The following is a 24,021-nucleotide window of genomic DNA, read 5'->3' on the forward strand; positions in this document are numbered from 1 at the left end:
TGTATTTTAGTCACGCATAGCTTCGACCTGCTGCCCTCTACTCCTTATCACACCAAAGCCAGGTGTTTAAGCACAACAACAAATTAGGAAGTGAGTTTGGTGGTGAATACGTGTCTCTCGGGGTTAAAACAAAATAGCAGGCATTCCAACCGGGGGAGAAATTTCCATAAGTATCAGCTGCTACACCGCATCCACATGCTTCTGCAGCCGGTAAGGGCTGATTAATGCTGGATGAGTTTCGGAGATTGACCTGCAGAAGCAGGATTTCACACTTTAAAGTCTCATTGCTCATCATTTAGCACTTCAATACAAACACGCACTCCTCCAGTGATGACTGTGAATAATGAAGCCGCACACAATCATACAATTTGGATGACATTCCAAGCAAGCGTGTACTGTATGTTTCGCAGTTTAAGCACAGTCACGTTTCGTACGTTTGTGTGTGTAAACAGTAAAAAGCATTGACAAACTGCCAATACTCCAATATTAAACCTGATAACTGTCTCAGGGGGACTGCATCAGATCATGTGAGTGTAGCTGGGCCTTACTTTACGTGAGCACAAAGCTCGATCGATCGCTGCAAGACTTCTCTCTCATGCCTCGCTCTGTCTTCCTCACTTTTATGAAGTTAACTCATATGCCTTGCTGTAATGTGAACTAAACCCACAAGGACTATGTTTTACAGAAATTTAAATGCAAGATAGGGGTTCATCTATTTAATCGAAGAATTTTCACAGCTACAAGTAAATGCATAATTTAGTATACCCCCACATGGATACTGGGAATACTGGGATAGCGGCTTTAAGATGTACCGTATTAACCTGGACAGGATGCTGGTCCAGCACCGGGCACCATGCACACACTATTTTACACCTAGGGGTAATTTTATTGTCACCGATCCACCTAGTTGCATGTCTTTGCAAAGGAAACCAGAAAGCCCTGGGAAACCTCACTGAGAAAATGCACAAAATGGAACCCAGGACCATGGACTTATGAGTTGTGAGGCAGAAATGAGGAACACATAAGAAAATTAATTTTAATAAAGCAGTTTCATATAAATAAATAAAGAAAGGTTTTCATTTGGGGGGCATGGTGGCTTCGTGGTTAGCACGTTCACCTCACACCTCCAGGGTTGGGGGTTCGATTCCTGCCTCCACCTTGTGTGTGTGGAGTTTGCATGTTCGCCCGTGCCTCGGGGGTTTCCTCCGGGTACTCCGGTTTCCTCCCCCGGTACAAAGACATGCATGGTAGGTTGATTGGCATCTCTGGAAAAATTGTCCGTAGTGTGTGATTGCGTGAGTAAATGAGAGTGTGTGTGTGCCCTGCGATGGGTTGGCACTCCGTCCAGGGTGTATCCTGCCTTGATGCCCGATGACGCCTGAGATAGGCACAGGCTCCCCGTGACCTGAGGTAGTTCGGATAAGCGGTAGAAAATGAGTGAGAGTGAGGTTTTCATTTGGCCAATAAGAACAGTGTGTGTTATGTTTTATTGATGTCACTTTAAAAGTTTGTATCTCTCATCACCTTATTAACCTTTGTTGTATCCTCCAAACTGGATTTGCCTTTAAAATGTCTTTAGAAAATGAAAATGCTTTTACAATTTTTTTTTTTTAATATAAGCATTATTCAAAATCACATTCGTGACTTTCCCATATTTCCCCATAAATTGGCTATGACGTGAATGAATGAATCTCTTAAAAATAAACAAGAACAGTAGAATTGCAAGAAATTAAATGAGTTACTTTGATAAAGCAAATGCTAACATTTCCATGGAGCAGCTGGACCCTAAAAATAAAAAGCTAAAAGCATTAAAAAATATCTTGCATGATATTGTTTGTACGTTTGTGCTGTTTAAAAACACGTCTGCTTTCACACACACACACACACACACACACACACACACACACACACACACACACACACACACACACACACACACACACACACACACACACAACAAACACACAGACACACAATCCCTTATAAAGAAATGCTTATAGGAAGTGATAAGCCTCTCTGACAGGACCTCACTGTGTGTAAAGGCTTAACAGAGACGAGCAGCTTGACTGGGTTAATCTGCAGTGAAGGACTTGTTAAGTTGGACAGAGGAAAAACGACGTGTGGCTGAAGAAAAATCAAAGTAAATTCATTAGCTGTCTTTTGCCATGAATTACTAATTAAACAGACTGAGACGCAGCTGTCATCAATCACATTGTCATTCCTGTGAGAAGTGTGTGTGTGTGTGCGTGTGCGTGTGTGTGCTGTGTACACCAAGATTTTCTGAGTATCTTCACAAAAAGCAGGCGCTTTTAGGGCTAAAATTTAAAATACTCTTGAGTGTGGTGTACAGTTCCCCTTTCTCTCTCTCTTTCTCTCTCTCTCTCTCTCTCTCTCTCTCTCTCTCTCCTCTTTTTCTTTCTTCCACTATCCTCATCCATCTCCAGAGCATCTCCATCTCCAGCTGGTCTGCACAATAAAGGCGTTTTGAAACGAACCCACTCTGATTTCATTCTCTTTAATGCACTTCCTCCCTCCGTCATCTTTCCTTCGCTTTCTGTCTCATCCTCTTCTCTAACGTCTTTCCTCAAGGCTCAAGGTCGTTCTTCCTAAGTGTTTCTATTTTCTATTGATCAGAACAGATCACATGGATGATTTTTTTTTCTTTGTTTTAATTTACAATAATATAAACATGTTACAAATGTAATGGCCCCCAACATAGTTTTCATGACTCTTAGGTGTCACTTCTCAATGCATTCCATTTAAAGAAGCTGGTAGCGAACATTTACTAGACAATACTTTACTTCCTGTAACACCGCCTGGATGCTTTCTGAACAGTTCCATCCAAAATGGGACGTTTAAAACACATGCAAATACAAATGAGACCAGAAACTGGGAAAAAACAGCTTCTTGGAACAAGGAGCAGAACATCCATGATTTATAGAGGCTCATATGCTAATCGTGTCCTTGAGCTCTCCTGATATGCGAGATCGTTCAGGTCTTATTACGCAGAGAAGGTACCTCAAGTGATATGTAATCCATAAGCTTTTTGATGCTGATTGCGTTCTTGAGTGTTGTTTACATGATCCGAAGCACTTTTCCCTCAGCTCTCATTTCAGTGTTGAATCCAGTGGCCTCTTATGTGTCCAATTTACTGGAACTCTTAGCTGGAAGCATGAAGTGATTTAAAATATGGCCAGACAATGACCAAAGAGCGTTCAAAGGCCTTTAACATTTTGGCACTCATTTTGTCTACAGCGAGAAAAGTTTGAAGAATTCTAAAGACACGATCAGCAGGTCAGGATTTTGATGAAGGCTCGGCGAAACTCTATGTTGAATGTGGTGTAAATGACAGGATTGAGGGCGCTGTTGACGTAGCCGAGCCAGGTGAAGGCGCTGTACAGCTCGGGCGGCACGTGGCACTTCCTGCAGTGAGTGTTCAAGATGTGAGTCACAAAGAAGGGCAACCAGCAGATGAGAAAGACTCCTGGGGGATGTCCATAAACACACACACACACACACACACACAAAGACACACACTTTATTAACCTCTATACGTACCTAAGTGTGCTTATAGATTAATGTACACTAAAGGCTAGACCTCCAGCAGCTTCTATTTCTAAACACCGCCATTTTTTTTCAAACAAAGAATTGTAAAACGGACCAGTCAGACTTTGGGCTGAGGCAGCTGTCATTAATGTGATTTAATTCCCTTCCTGATTAACCAGACACTTCAGATTACCATCAATGTCATTCATCAAGTGTACGATACGCTGGCTTTCACAAGGCGCCGCAACAGATCGTGAGGCAGAGCACTAATTGTGTGAAATTGTTTTCTGGGAACTTAGCAAGCCATCAACCTAATTTTACAGAGCCTGACTCCGTCTGGACGACTAAATGACACTCTTCAGGGTTCCCCAGGTGGTTGTGCTTCAGGATGACAGCTTACAAAGCCGTGGCACAGAGAGATCGCCGAGTTGTGATCCGGTTTCTATTAAATTCAAGGGTGAATGAAGCTGAGAACGAGACAGGTTCACAAATCAATGACTCTATAATCTCTCATTGGATTTTTCCCCAGAAATTATATCAAGAGGTAAACCAGAATGAAATTCTGATAAATATTTATCAGTAAGATACAGTATGTGAGGGCTTTGCTGTCTGTTTACTACAGTGGGCTTACAGCCAGATTCCTAGAAGCAGGTGCACTTTATCTTTTTTTTAGCAGACGATGAGTCGCAGCAGGAAATTGAGATAGTAGGTAAATGACTCAACCAACTACAAACCAATCTGTATCGACGGGCTTTTTCCCACCTGCAGCTCTTCATTGATTCACGCACATAAACCACTGCAGCGCAAAGGAGTCCAGACCGTCCACTTTATTAGGAACACATGTACAGCTGCACCTTCATGTAGTTATTAAATCAACCAAACACATGGCAGCAGTGCAATGTTTGAAACTGCACAGATTCAAGAACTTTATGTAATATTCACATTGAAAATCAGAATGCAGAAAAATATCTATCAGGGACTTCAGCATTGTTTGTGTTCCAACCCCCATTTTTTTTACACAACTCTGTTGATCCATTGTGCAAGTCTACATTTGGACGCTAAAGTGCTTCTTTTTTTCATGTACATTTACATGTGTTTCCTTCTGGGTGATGGATTGTATTGTAATCTGACATTTAGGCGGTCAGACAGGTTGTGTTCCCTTTTGTACAAAAATATGCTCATATATGCCTACGATCGGTTAGTGTCTAGGTAGTTGTGGACTATTTTCATACCCAGTGATGATTTTAAGGTGATCCACCACCCAAATAATATCTGATCATGGATGTTCCTACAGTTCATGTCCACATTAGTACTCACCCAGTACAATAGCCAGCATCTGTGTGGCTTTCTTCTCTCTGGACTGTCGGTTCCTGTAGCGGCTCTGGTTGTTGTGCCGTGAGACCCGTGCGGGCCGAACTGCGGTGCGAGCGTGTCCGTTAGACATCTCCTTCACCTCACTTCGCCTCACAGTCGCTTGTTCTTCTTCTTGCCTCGCCTCTTCGTCACGGTTGGGCTCGGGTTCGGTGCGTGCAAAGGAGGCCTGGCTGATGCTGCAGTAGTTCGGCGTGTCCACCGGGGGAAGGATAGAGTTATCGACGGGGACCGTTTTAGGTCGTTTACGTCGTAGGCAGCCTGACAGCAGCCGGGGACGAGCCATCTTCTCTGTGCTCTCCTGGAAAGATGACAATTGCAATTACACTATATGTGAAAATATAATGATGAATTATCAGTTAGATAGTCCATATACAGAGCAATACCAAAAACTAGAACAGTAATCTAACAACCTTTAGTTATTAAATGTGCAGTGTGGTATATGTAAAGATGTTTCGAACCCTTTAATAGGTATAAGAAAAAATCCTATTTTGTAATACAGTATTAAATGAATCTATGCATCATATCAAGAGAAGATATCTCTGTATCTCCTGCTTCCTCACTATGAGACCGGTTCGTGTTCAGTGCTGTAATAACTATCATGTTCACTGTTAAGGTTGTTTGTTGGGTTGAAAATTGGTGTGAAAAATTAATATGACATTGGAGCATTAAGACCCTGGGAGAGGAACGAAGCACCTAGCGTGAAGAACCTGCGCTCAGGGATTGCAAATTTCCAGCTCACAGCTTGCATCCCTGGGGTAATAATACAGCGTGGCAAAGCAGTCAAAATAAACTGGGCTAAATAAAGAGCATGCTCGACTGCCGTTCATTACACAAAGGAGTCCCTCGGCACATGCGCCGATTTCAGCAGAGTGTACATTTACAGTATACCAAATGTCAAGCGTTTAGCAGATGAAAGATATACACACATTTACCACATTGATCCTGATGGGAGACAGGTCACGTCTGTCTTTTCGAGCGTCGTCTTGCAAACAGGTCTCCTTAGGGACAGAGTCAGAAAGAAAAGCAGAGGAAATAAGTATGAGAGGAGAAGAAAGACAAGACTGAAAGGGAGAGGTTTAAAAGGCGGGGTGGAAAGGAGAGAGAGAGAGAGAGAGAGAGAGAGAGAGAGAGAGAGAAAGAGAGAGAGAGAGTGAGAAAGAGGAAAGAGGAAGATATAAATCTATATTATATGAAGTCCTGCTTCTAATATCCATATTTATTAAAAATAATGCACTTCTTTAACACATACTAACAAGATCCTGATGTGTAGCCACAGCTTCAGAAGGTGTAGGAACGAGAATATTAAGTGCAGGCATGTTTTAATAAAGGATGATCATTGTGCTGTGTTTCAATACAGAAGAGAACTTTTACAGTGACCACCAGGTGCTTTTTTTAATGTAAATATAAACCAAATTTTACAGTTGAATTTTAAGTTTTAGTAAGTAGGGATGTCCCGTGGTGATGCTCTGTGATAAATCTTTTCACATGCACACATTATTAGACAGTGGAAAAGACTCTGTATTACAAATCACTAAAAATAAAGAACTGACCTTATGGATGTAGTTGGGTTTTTTAGCTAGAACTGGTTGTGGAACGGATAAAGTCGACCTCAAACGCATGGTAGAATTTCTTCAGGAAAAATAGGCTATTACTCACTCACTCACTCACTCACTCATTTTCTACCGCTTATCCAAACTACCTCGGGTCACGGGGAGCCTGTGCCTATCTCAGGCGTCATCGGGCATCAAGGCAGGATACACCCTGGACGGAGTGCCAACCCATCGCAGGGCACACACACACACTCTCATTCACTCACGCAATCACACACTACGGACAATTTTCCAGAGATGCCAATCAACTTACCATGCATGTCTTTGGACCGGGGGAGGAATCCGGAGTACCCGGAGGAAACCCCCGAGGCACGGGGAGAACATGCAAACTCCACACACACAAGGTGGAGGTGGGAATCGAACCCCCAACCCTGGAGGTGTGAGGCGAACGTGCTAACCACTAAGAAAATAGGCTATTAAACTAAACTAATTTTGGTGTTTGCCAATTATATGAATGTTGTGAATGTTGTATAAAAGAAGCAATAAATAAACAACGTCTTTGCAATTTGTTGTTTTTTTTGGCTGCTCCCTGTTCTGGGTGTATATCTTTGATTTAACGCAGGTTTTACGCCGGATGCCCTTCATGAAGCAACCCTCAGGCTTGGGACTGGAGAGTTGGCTTTACAGTCACTGGGTTAGCTTCCTGCCCGGGAAAAGAACCCGGGCCATGATAATGGGAGCGCATGATCTTTTTTTTTTTTAAAGAATTTTATAATTTTAGAAATAAATTTCAAGCAACAGACCTTAAAAAACCTTGATTGATTAACACCAAGTTAAATGGTGCAATGAGCTTTATATCTGTAGTATAGCTACCACATTCTGCTAGCTTACTTTCCTTTCACAGCTTTAAAAAAAATGCAAATATGAAACAAAAACACCAAGGAACACGCATTGTATTCTAATTACAGGATAAAAGAAAAAGTCTTGAGTGAGGAGGAAAAAAATCATTTCGGATTCTGTCGTGGTTTAAAGCAGGAAGATGAAATGAAAAATTCCTGTCGACCCTTGCTGTGCTTACTGTAGGTCTAATATCCATGTAAAAAAATTTCACTGGAGGAAAAGTTGTTAGCAAATAACAAAGAAATGGCCTTGTTCGAACTGTTTCAAGGTCTCGGCTCAATTTCAGAGGAACGACACGGAAACCACGTCCGGTGATCGGGGGCTTGGTTTAGATTGATCTGCTTCAGTGATAGATGATGCTTTCTAACATGCTCTGCTGGCCAAATGGATTTGAAATGGAGAAATATAAGAGCAAATTGGCATGTAACCCAAAAGTGATCTGTAATGCGCCATGCTGGAACACTAACACCTTATGCATGAGAGATTCTTGTTATTATCTGATGGTCGCTTGTAAGTTTTCTTAAGGTGGGAATACACCGATAATAAATATGACATGGTCATGCATTTTGGGTTGACGCCAGACAGCGATTTTCTGCAGATTTGGGCAGAGACGTGTTTTGTGAAAGCCTTATCCGATTCACGTGCACTTAACATGAGTACATCATAAAAAGTAATTACATATGTGACTTCACTGGTAGGAGTTTGACGTTAAACACTGAGCATGACATCCTTGACCTTTTATGAACACCATTACAGTGCAAACACTGAGCAAATCTTTAATCATCCTGAATATTATTATTAATATTGATTTTAAACCTATTAAATCATCTACATTGTTGTATGTAATGTCCATTATGTAACCAACAACCCCTCCATCCATCCTGCTACACCGCTGCATGAACGTGTGTGTTACTCTTACTGCGGTTGGCAGTGTGGATCCTGGTGGAACTTCGCTGCTGGCTTGCCGGAAAGTTATCCTCTTCCTCCTTTTCCTGAGGAAGATGTAGATGCGCACGTAAACCAGCAACGTCACCATGAAGGGAAGGTAGAACGACACGACAGAAGAATAGATGACAAAATCAGGGTTCGATATGGAGCACACCAGTGGATCATCTGCAAACACAAAAGGCGTAAAAACATTTTGCTAACAGTATCATAAGATGATGCACGTAAGCGCGTAAACTGACTCACTGTAGCGTAATTACAAAATGTAGATAAACTAATGGACCTGAACTTTAGGGCATTTATACTATCTAACTACCATTATTAGCAATTACAGTCCAACAAAATGAGCTCATTTTCAGTTGCGCTCCAGACATTAAAGTCATAATGTGATAACAGTTGGGGGTGATGGTGTCAGCTGGGTCATAACGTGGAATCAATACAAATGCACACTTGAATGATTTAGTTTCTATGGTGACATACTCAAACTTTGAATGCCTAATCAGTCCTGAAGGTAGAGCAGGAGTCATTAATTGTGAACCAATTTGAGAAAACTGCTGTTTTATTCCCAGAAGGCTTCTTTGTATATCATCCCTTACTTCTCAGCCGGAGACTAATTAACTGATTACGCAGATCGAGTGGCTGCAGAGTTTGCTCTGTATATCCTTTTGAAAATACTGATCAGAATTTGATTAAAATGTCTCAGAGGTATTAACCATGAAAAAATAAACAACAACAACTCAGCTCCGATCAGTTCTTTACTTTTGATCTAATTGAATGTGTTGATTTTTTTTTATGTCGATAGCACAGGCTATAATTGATATTACAGGTTTATATTAATAGCAGATGATTTAAATAGTTTAAGTCTCTCACTCACTCTCACTCATTTTCTACTGCTTATCCGAACTACCTCGGGTCACGGGGAGCCTGTGCCTATCTCAGGCGTCATCGGGCATCAAGGCAGGATACACCCTGGACGGAGTGCCAACCCATCGCAGGGCACACACACACACACACTCTCATTCACTCACGCAATCACACACTACGGACAATTTTCCAGAGATGCCAATCAACCTACCATGCATGTCTTTGGACTGGGGGAGGAAACCGGAGTACCCGGAGGAAACCCCCGAGGCACGGGGAGAACATGCAAACTCCACACACACAAGGTGGAGGCGGGAATCGAACCCCCAACCCTGGAGGTGTGAGGCGAACGTGCTAACCACTAAGCCACCGTGCCCCCTAGTTTAAGTCTAATAATAATAATAATTATTATAAGAAATAATCTTTTTTTGTATAGAACATAATGGAAAGAGTTTCCACTGTCCGTAACTTGCTATAGGAAAGTCTAAGAGAGGAGAAAAAGTGTTTTTTTTTCGTTAACAAGTTTAATTTCTTTGTCCGATTAACTATGAAAACATGGGAGTAACAATTTATATCTGCTGTAACACAAGTGATAACTGGAACAAACTCATTTTGTGGAATATCATTATTAACAATGTACATTTAAATGAATATAAATGAATTAAAAAATATATAATGTGTTGCTCTTTAATGAATAAAATATTATAAGAGGAATAAGAGGAATTAAACAGTTTGAGATGTGATAATAAAGGCGAATAATTAACTGTGGTAAAAGTGTCACTGATTATTAGATCTTGTATTTTATTCATTCAGAAAAATTCAATATTTTTAAAATAATTTCTAATAAACTAGTAGGTACAAAACAGGATGTTTTAACTGTCTGAAAGCAGTAACTTTTAATTCTATTTTAGAAAGGTACATTTCAGGAAAAAATAATAACCACACTGTGTTAAGAGGGTGTGTATTACCAATCACACAAATTATAGCCACACAACAGTTAAGAAAATGCAGCGAATGGGATTCCCAAAGGTATCTTTTGGAATTCTGTGCCTGATACAGGACTTCTACATTCTGACCTGTGGTGTTGAAGCCAAACAGTAAAGGGCAGGAGACAGCGAAGGCCAGGATCCACACTGTGCCTATCATGACTGACACTCTTTTACGTGAACTGTTAGTCGTGTTGTACAGTACAGGCATGACCACGGCTGTGTACCTGCAGAGAAACAGTCAGACTGCTCAGAAACCTGATAAAGGAAGACAAAGTAAAGCATTGTTTTGAGAAATAAATATATAGCAGTGTCAATCCTGAAATATTTCCTTAAAGGTGCCCTTCCACACAAAACCGTTTTTACTTGATATGTGTTAGGTCCATATGTGTTTGTGTTGTGTCGTGAATGTATCTAGCCACTTAAAAGAAATAAGGGGAGAAATCAGGTCAGTTGGAAAAGCTGGTCACTCTGACGTCAGAGTGACTGAGCTCATTACTATTCATGAGCTCTCCCACTTGAGACCGCGCCCCCAGAATTCGTGTAGCTCAGTGAGTTTCCTATACAGCAAGGATGGCTGAACGTCAACGGGCTTGTGAAGAAGCCATTCTGCCGCAATTCAAGGTGATTGTAAACAAATTTCCTCTAGCCTGGGCTACTTATCGCGCTGGGTGAATGAATAGTCATGCTCTCATATCCTAGCGGTTAGCCAATCGGAGCCAAGCAGCATAGCTCATTTGAATATTCATGAGAACTGGCGCAAATCGAGCTGAGTCTTCCTGCAGGCTTTCTATACCACACTAGAATGGCTTGAAACAAGGTAACCAAGGCATTATTTCCACAAAAAAAGTTACAGAGTCCATGGTAAACTTCAGACATTACCACAAAAGTAATGAAATACGTGTGGCAGGGCACCTTTAAGCATTTTCTGTAACTACTGTTAAGTAATTGCTTGAATTGTCTCGATTCAGCCTTACAGAAATATATACATTTCAGATATAAATAATATATTTTAAATGTATCCCTAATGAGCAAGCCTGAGGTCAGAAAAGTACCTAAGACAATATGAGGGATATATGGTCAAAAAGTGCAATTGTGTAACCAGGAAATGAATAATAATGTTTAATTGTAGTCTATTTTGTTGACTGTTCACTGATGGAACTGTTCAACGAAGCAAACTACGTGGTTTCTAAGTTTCTGGGAACGTCTACAGTAATGCTGTATATCTCTAGGCTGTCCATGTGGTGCCATCCTTTGCAGCAGCAAACAGCCTCCAAGTGGTGTAGAAATAAATAAAAGATATAGTTAGAGGTGAAACTAACAGGCAACGGAGTACTGAATATGTAGTTAATCCCTTCTAAAACATACATTTAAATATTTTAAAATACAGCATGTCTATCAAATATATAAAGTGCTGGTGGGAAAACATTTGCAAAGACTTAAATTCATGTGCAACCTTCTTTTCACTACCTGATTATGTGCACTTTGGGTTATGCTACATTTTTTTATATTCTAACTCACACGCTGCTTTAAACCATTTGTTCTGCTGCCCCAAGGGTTTTAATTATTCAACTCTTTATGTCGCTCAAAACGAGGCACATATTAACTGGCCCTTAAAATGGCAGAGGGATTTGTGTGTTTTTACTTATTGCTCTCAGTGGATTTTAGGCTTGGTGTATTGGTATTAATAATAAATTACAGACAAGTCCAGGACAGGCGTGTTATTAACACTTTCACCCCAAAGTCTGCGTCAGGTTTAAATTGCTTTGATGGTATGGTGTGGAGAAAAGGAGGAAAAGCAGAGAAGGAAGAATTGTGGAGGGATGGATAGAGGAACGGATACGAAAGAAGGGTTTAAATACAGATAGGCAGACACATGGAGTGTGAGAACATGTGTAATAATCAAGATAGATTTCTGTTTCAAAACAGAATTAATATTAATGGCCTTGTTTTGTAGTCTCGCCCATTTCAGTCCACATGAACCGACCCATTATTTCCCCCTATTTAGCCGATACCTCTCAGTGTCTACTGATTGCATTTAGTCTCAGAAATAATTGATATGATAATGACAATGCTGATAAAGGTTCAAACTGTGCCATTCAGCTCGGAGTGTAATTAAAATCCCCTCAGATCCACGGACACCCTCACTATTTGCACATTAATTAACTTTGAAAGTTAATTAAAAAGTGTCCGTTTTATTGTGACAAATTGTGGCCTGTTTCTAAGAAAGTCATCAAAGCAATAATTAAAATTAAAATAAATTTATATACTTTGCTTGCTGCCTGATCCTGGTGGGTTGTATTACAGTTATCGTAAAACACGTAATGAATTATTATTTATATAATTATAAATGAATTATTTAAGGATTAACATTCATGTACAAAAGCCTTACTATGCATGAGATTTGTCCGGTTGAATCAGATTTGGGCTTGAACTACAATCATAAATGTCACTTTTCTAACATTTCTTCCAAATCCATCATAAATCGAATAAAGGAATTGTTGACAATAAAATAAGTAGGTAAAATATCTGATAAAACATTTATATTTTATATTCTATATTTATATAACCTTTATATGTTTAAATCAAGTGAATTTTATGTATTTAACCAGGGAAAATATATAAGGCATTACATTCAAGAAATATCTGATAACATCAAAGTAAACTTAAAAGTGGATTAATGGATGAATTATGAATAAAGATGTTTCCTTTTTCAGCTATGGGACTCACACATTAAGGTAACGTTAATATGTCTTCTTAAGCATTTTATCTGTTATTTTTCAATATAACGTGAATATAGTTGGCTGAGACAGGTAAAAAATCCTGTGAATAAATATCGGTGATGTTACCTGTCGATGCTGATGGCACACAAGTTGAGAATGCTGGCTGTACACATCATCACGTCCAACATCACAAATATATTGCAGTACAAACGGCTAAAGAGCCAAGAGCCACCAACCACCTGCAAAAATGAAGCAAGAGTTTTCATGGACTGGATCTTGGACTAACAAATACTGCATTTTTCCAGATTATACAAAACAGCAAGATGAGTACACTTTTGTCCATTTGGACAAATCTTATCTTATACGACAATCTACGGCGAATAAGAAGCAAAAAAAAACAAACAGATACTTTAGACAGTTCTTATCTTTTATATTCCTTAGTGAAACACAGTTGTCATGGATGGTTGAGTTATATCTAATAAACCCCTGGAAGAGATGCTTCAGCTCTGAATTACAAAACTCTGCTTTCACTGACTGAAATGTTTTTCTCAATCGCAAATTGTGCTATTTCTATGACACGCTCTAATGAACTGAGAGATTTAGAGTTAACAGCTTTGCTCCTCTGAAGTATCACAGAGGCTCACTGTTTACTTCAGGTTTGTAGCACGGTGTAAAATCTGGTTGGATTGCAGGTGAGGTTAAGAATCTGTTTGTAGCTGCAATAACGTATGCTATAACTGGGACTAACTTGTTTCTCAGATGTTCCACAACTTTAAATGTAACTATAAATGGTAAATAAGTAAGGTGTGTCATTATTTAATAGATTAAGACTTGTAATTATTAGCAAATTGCTATGATATAAGCACAATAACAGACTTCATGACATGCTGTTTTAATTAAAACGATAAGCTATTGGACTGTAAAAGTAACATCATCACATCATCATGCACCGCCCTACAGCTGGTCCCCTAAATATTGCTGCAATTTGTTGCTCTGAATAATCTTCATTGTGGTTTATTAATCTGTGGTTAGACCTCATTGTTTGCATTCAGACAATATTATGAATTCCTTCCGTCTTTGTTTTCCAGTTCTTTGTCCAAACGAAGTATCTTCTACTTTGGCTTCTGCTCATTTTGTACACAATGATTATGAATTTGCTTGCGTGATTTTTTGACCTTGCCTGTGGTCATGGGCACAGATTACAAATTTTCGCTGTTGCATCATGGTGCTTGATACTCCCAGCCAGATGGAGAGAGCAGGACACAACAACATTCATCAATCAATTCGGTACTAAAATGAAATATTGCCACGCTCACTTTTACTCCCTCACTTTCAGTAACCTCTTTATCCTGGTCAGGGTCAATATACAGTTTTTGATGAATAAGGTTTTGATCTCTTTTTGCTCACCTCTAAATAAACAACCCAAGGCATGACCAGCGAAGCCACCAGCAGATCAGCCACAGCCAAGCTAACCACAAGATAATTGGTTGTGGTTTGGAGTGACTTCTCTCGAACCACTGCCAAACACACTAGCACATTCCCGAATACAATTGCCAGGATTAGTAATGAATAGAGCATGGCGTAGTAGTTACGCACTCCTTCCTCCTGAGCAGGCTCCATGCTGGAGTTTGGCATCGTGTTGACAGATCTTTCCGAGTCATTCCACCACCAATCACTTCTGTGTAACATTGCCATGGAGAGTAAAACCTGTGAAATAGGCCTGGATTAAGGAATCTGAAAGGAAAATTTCAACATCTTTAAAAGATCCCAGTGACAATATTATAAGTATCATGTATTTACTGATTAATAGCAAGGTAAAAACATAACTTCTTAAAGTGAAAATGACGTGACATACAGCTAAGTATGGTGATCCATACTCATAAGTGTTCTCTGCATTTAACCCATTCAAAAAGCACAGACACAGCAGTGAACACACACACACCATGAACACACACCCGGAGCAGTGGGCACAGGGAGCAGTTGGGGAGGGTCTCTAACCATTGACATAAAGGAAAATAAGTGAAAGATAATATGGAGTAGGAGAGAGTATGGAGATAAAACAGTCCAAAAGCAGTACCTGGACCTACAGTTTCCCTTGAACAGTTGCCCTCATGGAACAGAGGCTACAGAAGATTCTGGATTTTACAGCAAAGCCTGGATCTGTTGAAGCCAACTGAACAATGACCACTACAGAGCATTGTTATTCTATTGTTTTCGAATTTGTCCTACACCAGAGCCTGAACCTGCCCATTAATACAGGACCTGGATGTGCTGTCTCCTAATTACATGTCTTAAAATGTCTTCAGAGAATGAACCTGCGGTCCCCAAGTGTCTATAGCAGAGTCAAGACTTGTTGTCTTTCAATGGATAGGAAAAGATCTTAGGCCAGTTGATTCTGCTTCTTTAAGCCAGCAATTAAATAATATAATTACAAACATGAGAAATGTAATAAACATCTAATAAGCTCTTAGAAACCTTTCTGATCCTTTCGTGATCATAGATTTTAACCTTGAAGGAATCTACAATTTTTCACCTTTTTCTGTGAAAGTCCAGTAAAAATGTAGTACATTTACAGCATTTAGCAGACGCCCTTATCCAGAGTGGCTTACATTTTTATCTCATTTTTATACAACTGAGGGTTAAGGGCCTTGCTCAGGGGCCCAGCAGTGGCAGCTTGGTGGACGTAGGAATCGAACTCACAACCTTCCGATTGGTAGACCATCTTAACCACTAGGCTACCACATCCCTCAAAGTACTGGTATGCCACAAAAGTGCTTGCAAATAAGGATAAGAATAAGGACATCAACTTATAATATGGACATGAAAAGGGCAAATCATGGAACCACCTATATAATTACTATCCCCACTCATAATGTAACCTCAGTGAGTCATTCTATAGGCCCAGAAAACACACTGACTATCAATTTACAGGCTCAGAAGCACAAGAGGACAAAAAACAGAAAGCTAAATGCTTTGGGGTTTTTGGAGTTTATAATACTGACAGACACTGAGAACCATGCTAGTGAGGTATAAACTCAGGCAGAACAGACTGGCTAAAGAGACACAAACAATCTTGCCAGAATAAAGTTAAGAGATTCCACGACTCACTGATTCATGTTCTTATTTTATTAGAAATGTAATGATGTTCAACAAAACCTGTCATGTTCTCTGGGTTGAATATAGATTTGAAGTATTTGTCCTTGTCTGTCAACCACAAAGAAACGTGTAAATGAGTTCATCATAAACACATATACAGTACATGTTAACACACGTTTGCTATTAGTAGACATGTATAGCTAGTATCATAGTGATGTTGTAGGTGTACTGATTCACTTCTTCTTATGAATTATATTAAAACTTTATTAATGTTCCTTTTCCAAACTTTGCCAATACAAATGTGCCTTTGTCAGGTCAGTAAATCACCTTTGGAATTAGACTGGTACTGGTTTGAGACAGAGTTTGAAAAAGCTGCATATAGTTTTTAATAGTACATCAGTTTAAACTGGGTTTAATTTCAGCGGCTGCATTAATATTAGCAATAGTGCGGGTCAGTCCTCATTCCACCTCTATTTCCTCTGTTTTGACGATGCCATTTCAATTAGCCTACAGCCTCCAAGTTCTCATTAATCTCTGGAAATTTCACAAAACACTATAATGTAAGCTACATTGTGTGTAGAACGGGTCTCTCTGTTAATATAGAGAATCATAGGAATTAATGAGTTTTTGTCAAATTGATAATAAACTGAAAGGTTAGGCAGACTGAATTCCAAATTTGGCTAAAGCCCATACATTTACCCCATAAGACATGAGCCTGTCTCAAATTTATTTTTCAGAAATTGGTTTTAATATATACACAAATTTTAATGTGAAATTGTCACTCATAAGGTACTTATGTCTGAAAGATTTTGAATAGTGACCCAGGGCCATCTGTCCAAAAGTCATTTAAACATGGAATTCCCAATGCAACACATCGTATCCTAAGGTTGGTCTAATAGAAGATTAGCTTCCTGTGTAAACCTCCACATGACATGCTTTGACAAGTCAATAACAACCCCCTTAAGGGTCCCTAACATGCTTCTGGAGTTGGAGGAGTGGTCTTCTGATACTCGCTTAGAATGTGAAGAATCATTTTTTGAAGATCAGATTTGTATCATCTATACAAAGTGTTGAAAACAAGGTATTTTTTATATTACTGTTTGATGAAACACTAACCATTATTATGCATTAATCCCAGACTCATTAAACCTTGTAAATAATATATAACCTGCAGAATTTGTTCGTGAGAATAAGAATTATTTGCATGAATAATTAGTGTAATATATGAATGCTCTATGTGCATAATGGTTTCATATACTGTCATTTAGTCAGATTTAGACAGCACATTTGGATATAATGTAGACTGTTATTAGATAACTAACATATAACACCTAAGTGTCCATGGTCAAATTGTTTCTAATGATAGTGTTTAATAAACTTTCAGCAGTTTTGCAATAAATAAATAAAAAAAAAAAAGATACACATGGACTCATATAAATCATTCATTTTATCGATAATAATTGTTTGAATATTAATAAAAGTATCCATGCTATTGGTGTTACCTGTGATGGTCGTTCAGCTCGGAGAAGCACCTACTCCTGTGCGCTCAAACTTCCCCCGACGCTTCGCCTGTGTTCTTCTCCATTCTCCCTAGTCCTCTTCAGGATGGAGCATATAAAGCTTCTCATCAATGCACGGTGCTGCACATCAAAAGACACCCACTGCACTTTCTGTCATGTAGTTATTCCACTAAAATCCAGGAGTTTTTTGCGAGTCCGTGCTGAGTTGGTGAGGACGCATCTCCGTCTAGCTCCTGAGAGCGCGCGCCTTTTCCAGCTTTCCAAGTGAGAACAAACCGAGCGCTTTTCACTCTAGACAACATCCTGCACTGATTCTTCTTTACACAGAGTCAAAAAGATGGATTTCAGAGTCGTCCATCAGCGCAGAAGTCGTTTGGTTGCATTTGAAAAGAAAAAGGAGTGTTTGTGCTCCCTCTCCACGCTGATACTGGACTACAGTTTGGATAATGAAGCCAAAACCTTCTCAGATCGAAAGCATCAGGATTGACAGATTCACATATATCACTAAAAAGTCTTTTTTATTCTTCTTTGGTTTTTCTTTCGTGTTTAAACTAAAGACACTGTGTCCTCATGTAAAAGCGGTTGCGTGTAAATATCTATAAAAAAAACTAATACGTCATACCACTGTAAGGAGGGGGGTGGGGGTGGACTCCTATGTTATAATAAACCTTTTGGGAAGTGTGGAATGATCTATCTATCTATCTATCTATCTATCTATCTATCTATCTATCTATCTATCTACAGTATCTATCTGCATGATTTTCTATCTTTTCATCTGACCATCATTCTGTCCATCTGTCTGTCCATCCATCATCCATCCAAACATCCACTGAATCATCCATGTATAGTCTTCTGTATATAACTTTCTCTTACAACCCAGCCATGCTTTCACCCATCAATCCCCTCTGTCTTTATCTATTTTTATCTTTCTGTCTGTTTAACATTCAGCCTGGCTTTGACCATCCCTTCATTCATGCATTCATCTATCTATTCACACATCCATCCTTCCATCTGTCCATGCTGGTGTCTATCTATCTATCTATCTATCTATCTATCTATCTATCTATCTATCTATCTATCTATCTATCTATCTATCTATCTATCTATCTAACCATCTGTGTCTGTATCTGTCTGTTTATCTATCTTTTCTATTTCAGCCTCAACATTAATTAATGTCTGTGCCAAGACAGAGGCACATAAATCCACCCTTATAGGATTAACCACAGAGATATAACTCATATCATACTGATGTAAAAATAATGAGGTTCATCCCACTGCCTTGTCTGACCTTTATTACAATCTAATTCATCATATTAACATATGCAACAGCCAATTTGTGTGATAATTATTTGTTCAGATTAAGCATTAGAGCATTAGGGAACTGCATATTGTGTGTGTGTGTGTGTGTGTGTGTGTTGGAGTTCTGGTGTTTTTATACTGCAATCAGCCTGCAGTATTATTGTGTGGTGAAGACAAAGAGAAACTGTGATTGACATTCAGACATTGTGAAGCAAACTGGAAATCTTGATGATAGAAAAAGTTAGTTTGTACTTTACTGAAAACCGGACCAGTTATGAGCTTCTGTGGTGTACAGGACTGGTGTGTGTTGGAGGACTGGTGTTTTTATACTGCAATCAGCCTGCAGTATTATTGTGTGGTGAAGACAAAGAGAAACTGTGATTGACATTCAGACATTGTGAAGCAAACTGGAAATCTTGATGATAGAAAAAGTTAGTTTGTACTTTACTGAAAACCGGACCAGTTATGAGCTTCTGTGGTGTACAGAAACAACACTAGAGGAATGTCTCAGTTGTCACAATGATCAGTAACTGCGCTCTCTAAAACTCTCCATCTGTAGTTGTTGTAATTGGCTTTGTTTGCTCATTTGTTGTTGTTTTTCACAGGTGTCTGTTGCTGTGCACAATTTTTAACCTTGACCTGGGGATCAGCCTGAGCAATGTGCCGCTCTTGAGTTGTGTATCAGTCTGACAGCAAGAATGACAACATCTATCCTGTCAGTTTAATTAGTTCCTTCACACCTGCGGCCATGATGCTGGGTCTGTAGTTCTAGCTATAAAAATAATATCATGTACTACAGAAAGCTAAAATATTGCTCTGCTGCCTCCTTCTGGCTGCTGTTACACACAGCTTGTTTGCCTGTATGGTTCAATGTTTCAGTGAGAAATTTAAAAATTTGTACCTTGTGAAATTTAAGGAGAAGATAAAAATCCAAATCTAAAATCTCTCAGAAGGACTCAGTGATGCTATTAGATTTGGGTAATGCACTGCATGTACTATATCTCAATGTCTCATCAATGGCATAATAAAATGATATTTTTATCATGTATTTTATTTTATATTACACACATAAAAACAGATTCCATGTTTCTGCTGAATACCAAACACAGTAAACATAAAAAGAAAGATTCTGCCATTAGTACTGTGATTGGACAATATCATGAAAGCAAGGCATTTTTGAGGAAAATAATCAAATAATATTGATTAATTGAAGTATTGAAGAATTATTGATTGGTATTATTTACAACACGTGATCTGAAGTGGAAGCCGAAATGAAACCTTATATTGGTTTTTAAAATTTGAATTCAGTATGCATTAAAAGGCTTTTGATCCCAAGCTCTGGTTAGATTAAGTCTTAATCCTACAAGGTGTGAACAGAATGGTAAATGCCTTTGCAAAAGGTGCAAAGAAAAGCAGATCAAATTGTAGGCGTTTACTTAAAATCTTTTGCAAACACAAAGGAAAAGTGAGAATGATGTGCTTCTCAATGTGCTTTACAGCAATTATCTACTTCTTCTCTTTCTCAGCCCATTCACTGTATCCTCCTGCATAGTGACGTGCCCTGAAAGACAGAAGCAGAGAGCGTGTTATTTTAGTAAGCCAAGCCTAGGAGGAAACTCACAGTGCATTTGAATACTTGACTCCTTGCCTGCTGAATCCTAGACGCCATGCAGTTTCAAGAGCTGTTAAACTTCTTCGGCCTTTTTGGCAGTGAAAAACGATGTCATCATCCTCCTTTTTGGGTGCCTTGACCTTGAAACGCTTTTCAAATTTCTCTGGAGAAAGCTTCAGTGATTCCTCAAGCTGTCCCACTGTTTAAGGAGGGTACGTGACAGCATGATGGCAAGTGCATTTAGTTTAGTTTAGACTTTTATACAAATTGATTTTTAGTTAAGATCAGATTTATGGGACTCACTGAAGGGTCTGAACTTATAATCCCCTGCTCAGGGCCAGAAATACTGAGCCACCACTCTCTTTATCCCAAGGAATAAAACACAAAATGGTGCACGTTCCATGCTGGGGTGGTATGAAACATCAGTACCATGAAATGTTTTATTTCTCTTATACTACAGATATTTTTATACACCTGTAGTATAATGTTAAATGTTACATATGATTTTATTATTTAACTTGGATTATTATTAAATGTTAACATAAAAAGGGTGATGTATTAGACCAACCGGTAATTTATAGTCTTATCTATTGTCATAGCAGCTATCACAAAAAAATTAATCAATACCCTTATATTTAATCAGATAAGAGAATTCACTAGTACTCTACTTTAATGATTAATTATGGCATACAACATCGTAAACTGAAATGAGATGTTGCTCACATGGAACATTGACAGAATCGGGAATGCGGCCTGCCTTGAACTCATCTGGATTTCGGACGTCAAATAACTGGACACTGTGACGGGTCAGCATGACCTTAAGTTGTTCATATGTCACAACTGAGTCTGAAATCATAAAGCAAACCGTGAATTAGTAGTCTTAATGAATTAATGAATTATTATTTGGGCTCACCACATAATTAATAAACAGTGCCCAGTGACCTATGGATTTGATCTTGATAATAGTTACACATCCATCAGCACAATAGCCTATCGTAAAAAAAGAGGAAAGGCTACACAATTTCTAGCTGTAAAATGTTACAACTTAATGTTAATGAGTTAATGTTTGTTGAACTTTGTACATGATAAGACCCTAATTCTTGGTGCCCTATGATCACAGACACAAGAGATAGAAGCTTGTGCAATTAAGTGGCAAATTATTGGGGTAAAAGTGTCAATGAAATATTGCATATATTGTATATGATATTTATTAGTATTAGTATTAGTATTTAATAGTACTGGAAAAACCTTAAAATTTAAAATTTGCATTTAAAATGTATTCACGAATGAAAACAGGTTTATGGAAATCTGTACTTTGTTTTTAAATTAAAAAAGAAATTGTGGATGTGCAATTCTTAGAGTGCGATCTTCATGACTATTTATATTATATATAATATAAATTTAATAACTTTATTACATTACAAAAATAATATTATATTTATACATTTTCAAAACAATTGTCTGTTGTTATTATTATTATTATTATTATTATTGTTGTTGGTAAGATCTAGAAATTCTTGTTGACATACTAACAATAGTGAAAATTAAATGACTGTAAAAATGTAGGCAAAGATTCTAGAGAATCAAGAAAAACAAGTCTATCAACAACTGTGCAATAAAACTGTAATTCAGGGCAGTGGGAAATTTGAACAAAATTATTTATTTGTATGGAATTATGAAATTTAATCTTAAATATAATGTGCATTAAATATTATTCGTTATAATGGACCCTTATGATCAATACCTGTAGCTCCCAACACCTATATGCATGCAGGATTATTGTTATTTTTGTCTTTACCTAGCTCAGGTTTGTCCTTGATGGTGTGATGAACGCATGATGTTCTCAGTCCAGCTCTGAGTCCCACATAGTTAACAGGTCTAGCTGCAGATGCAGATACAATAACACGCCGTAAACACTGGTAAATCGTCATATTGTCGCTAGAACCTCAATGTCACAATTTTGACAAAGGTTTTATAAATTGGAGCATGACGATGGTGTGTTAATATAGAGAGCTAATGTCCACAAAGCTCCGCCCACTTTCTGTTAATCCTGTTATATTACAGACTACTGCTGAGACTCCAGGGCGTGCACGAGACATAAAGAATGCACATAAAGGGCTATTTATTGACCATGTATTTCAGTGTAATACAGTTTAAGTTAAAAGTATACTAAATTAGAGTTCAGCCATTTGGAAGCTATAGGGAAACGCATTCATACATTCATATCTTTCGCTTTCTGCAGCAGCTAGTGAGACTGGGGAAATTCATGTCAAACAGCTGCTCCACCAACAATGGCGCCCCTCAAGGTTGGGTTCTCTCCCCACTGCTCTTCTCCCTGTACACCATGAATATGAATCCTGGAAACATTAAGCGTGAGGCAGGGATGCACCCGGAATGGGAAGTGAGTCCCAGGGGAACCGTGCATACTTCCATTCATATTCACACCTAGGAGTATTTTTACATATAAAATACACCTTCTGGCATGTAATTAGGGATAGGAGGAACCTCAGTGAAATGCACACGTACATATATACAGTTCAAGCTTAAAACAGGTACCCTAGAACTGATAAACAGATTTGCACATGGTGCAGGTTTTAGTATTAGTCTATGTGAAAATGTTTGTTTCTGTTTGTCTGTTTGTCTCCCACTTAAAACATTAGGCCAGACTGTTGTTTAAGATAAATTGCCCTAGTTGTGAATGAATGTGGTCCCCTGTGACTGAATAGTGCCACATCCAGGGTGTATTCCTGACACACACCTGGCCAAGTGCATACTGAAAGCAGTTCAGTGACATAGTGATTCGTGCCAATGCAGTTTGTGATTGATATTAAAAGCTGTTATATGACAGACTAACCAATACCCTCTAGCTCTAACTGTATATGACCGGTGTGGCTGCCTACTGGGTTATTGGTTCTTTGGCCTGCAGCTTTCCGTGCTTTTGGCTTCTGGATTTGAACCACAAACCATTTTGGGGTAAGTAATATGCAAATAATTGCAAACTAGGCATTTGATTAAAGCCCTTATTCAAGCAAACAAAATATGGAAAGCATTGTATAGTCCTCTTATATACACCTAGAGGTACTGTAGTATATATGTCATGATGGAAGCACCTGTCTCGTCCTCCGATCGCCAACAGAGGGAACTGTCCCCGGGGTATTATCACTTCCGGACTACATTTCCCAAAAGCCACATGCCGGGACTGATTGCACCGCCACCTGCGGCCAATTACCCAGTGCCTATTTAAGGCAAACTTGAACTTGACTCCAGGGCGAAGTCTTGATTTGCCACGGCTGTCATTCTGAGCGTTTTCTGGTTACGGTATTAATCTGTTTCAGGATTTTGCCCCACGACTGTTTTTCTGCCTGCCCTGACCTCTTGCCTGTTATTCTGACCACGTCTTTGCTTTACCTACGCTGTCGTGTTTACCGGTATCGAACTCTGCCTGTTGTTGACGAGATTGTCTATTAAAGCTGCAGATGGATCCTCAGTCTTACGACTCGTCATTATAATATAGCACTAGACTTTCGCATTCTAAATTAAAATATAATTTAAAGATTTATAATGTATAGATTCTTGTGATGGCGCCGCAGATGGCAGCCACGGTACTTT

The 24,021-nt window shown here is 38.9% G+C and overlaps 2 protein-coding genes across 2 annotated transcripts; both read right to left on the reverse strand.

Moving 5' to 3' along the window:
* Nucleotides 1-3,241: 3,241 nt before the first annotated feature.
* drd3 (dopamine receptor D3) lies at nt 3,242-14,580 on the reverse strand. Its single transcript, XM_060861649.1, has 7 exons — nt 14,293-14,580; nt 13,012-13,124; nt 10,253-10,389; nt 8,290-8,483; nt 5,847-5,918; nt 4,864-5,218; nt 3,242-3,484 (listed from the first exon to the last, which is right to left on the reverse strand). The coding sequence occupies exons 1-7, from the start codon at nt 14,578-14,580 to the stop codon at nt 3,288-3,290; spliced, it is 1,356 nt and encodes a 451-aa protein (XP_060717632.1). The 3' UTR covers nt 3,242-3,287.
* A 5,253-nt stretch (nt 14,581-19,833) lies between these two features.
* si:ch211-161h7.8 (thiosulfate:glutathione sulfurtransferase) lies at nt 19,834-22,395 on the reverse strand. Its single transcript, XM_060861565.1, has 4 exons — nt 22,211-22,395; nt 21,136-21,258; nt 20,449-20,611; nt 19,834-20,361 (listed from the first exon to the last, which is right to left on the reverse strand). The coding sequence occupies exons 1-4, from the start codon at nt 22,341-22,343 to the stop codon at nt 20,307-20,309; spliced, it is 474 nt and encodes a 157-aa protein (XP_060717548.1). The 5' UTR covers nt 22,344-22,395; the 3' UTR covers nt 19,834-20,306.
* Between the last annotated feature and the right edge of the window lie 1,626 nt (nt 22,396-24,021).

Source organism: Tachysurus vachellii, chromosome 25, assembly GCF_030014155.1.
Source record: "Tachysurus vachellii isolate PV-2020 chromosome 25, HZAU_Pvac_v1, whole genome shotgun sequence".
NCBI classification, from domain to species: domain Eukaryota; kingdom Metazoa; phylum Chordata; class Actinopteri; order Siluriformes; family Bagridae; genus Tachysurus; species Tachysurus vachellii.

What these genes read in the sequence shown, in the direction of transcription:
- drd3 (XM_060861649.1), bottom strand. Translation starts at nt 14,580, where the DNA reads ATGGCAATGTTACACAGAAGTGATTGGTGGTGGAATGACTCGGAAAGA. An exon ending in TGTGCCATCAGCATCGACAG is followed by an intron (nt 10,390 to 13,011) that starts GTAACATCACCG and finishes GTTTCTCTGCAG; the next exon opens with GTACACAGCCGTGGTCATGC. An exon ending in GATCCACACTGCCAACCGCA is followed by an intron (nt 5,919 to 8,289) that starts GTAAGAGTAACA and finishes TCTGTCCCTAAG; the next exon opens with GAGACCTGTTTGCAAGACGA.
- si:ch211-161h7.8 (XM_060861565.1), bottom strand. Translation starts at nt 22,343, where the DNA reads ATGACGATTTACCAGTGTTTACGGCGTGTTATTGTATCTGCATCTGCA. An exon ending in CAAGGACAAACCTGAGCTAG is followed by an intron (nt 21,259 to 22,210) that starts GTAAAGACAAAA and finishes TTATGATTTCAG; the next exon opens with ACTCAGTTGTGACATATGAA. An exon ending in TGGCGTCTAGGATTCAGCAG is followed by an intron (nt 20,362 to 20,448) that starts GCAAGGAGTCAA and finishes TCTGTCTTTCAG; the next exon opens with GGCACGTCACTATGCAGGAG.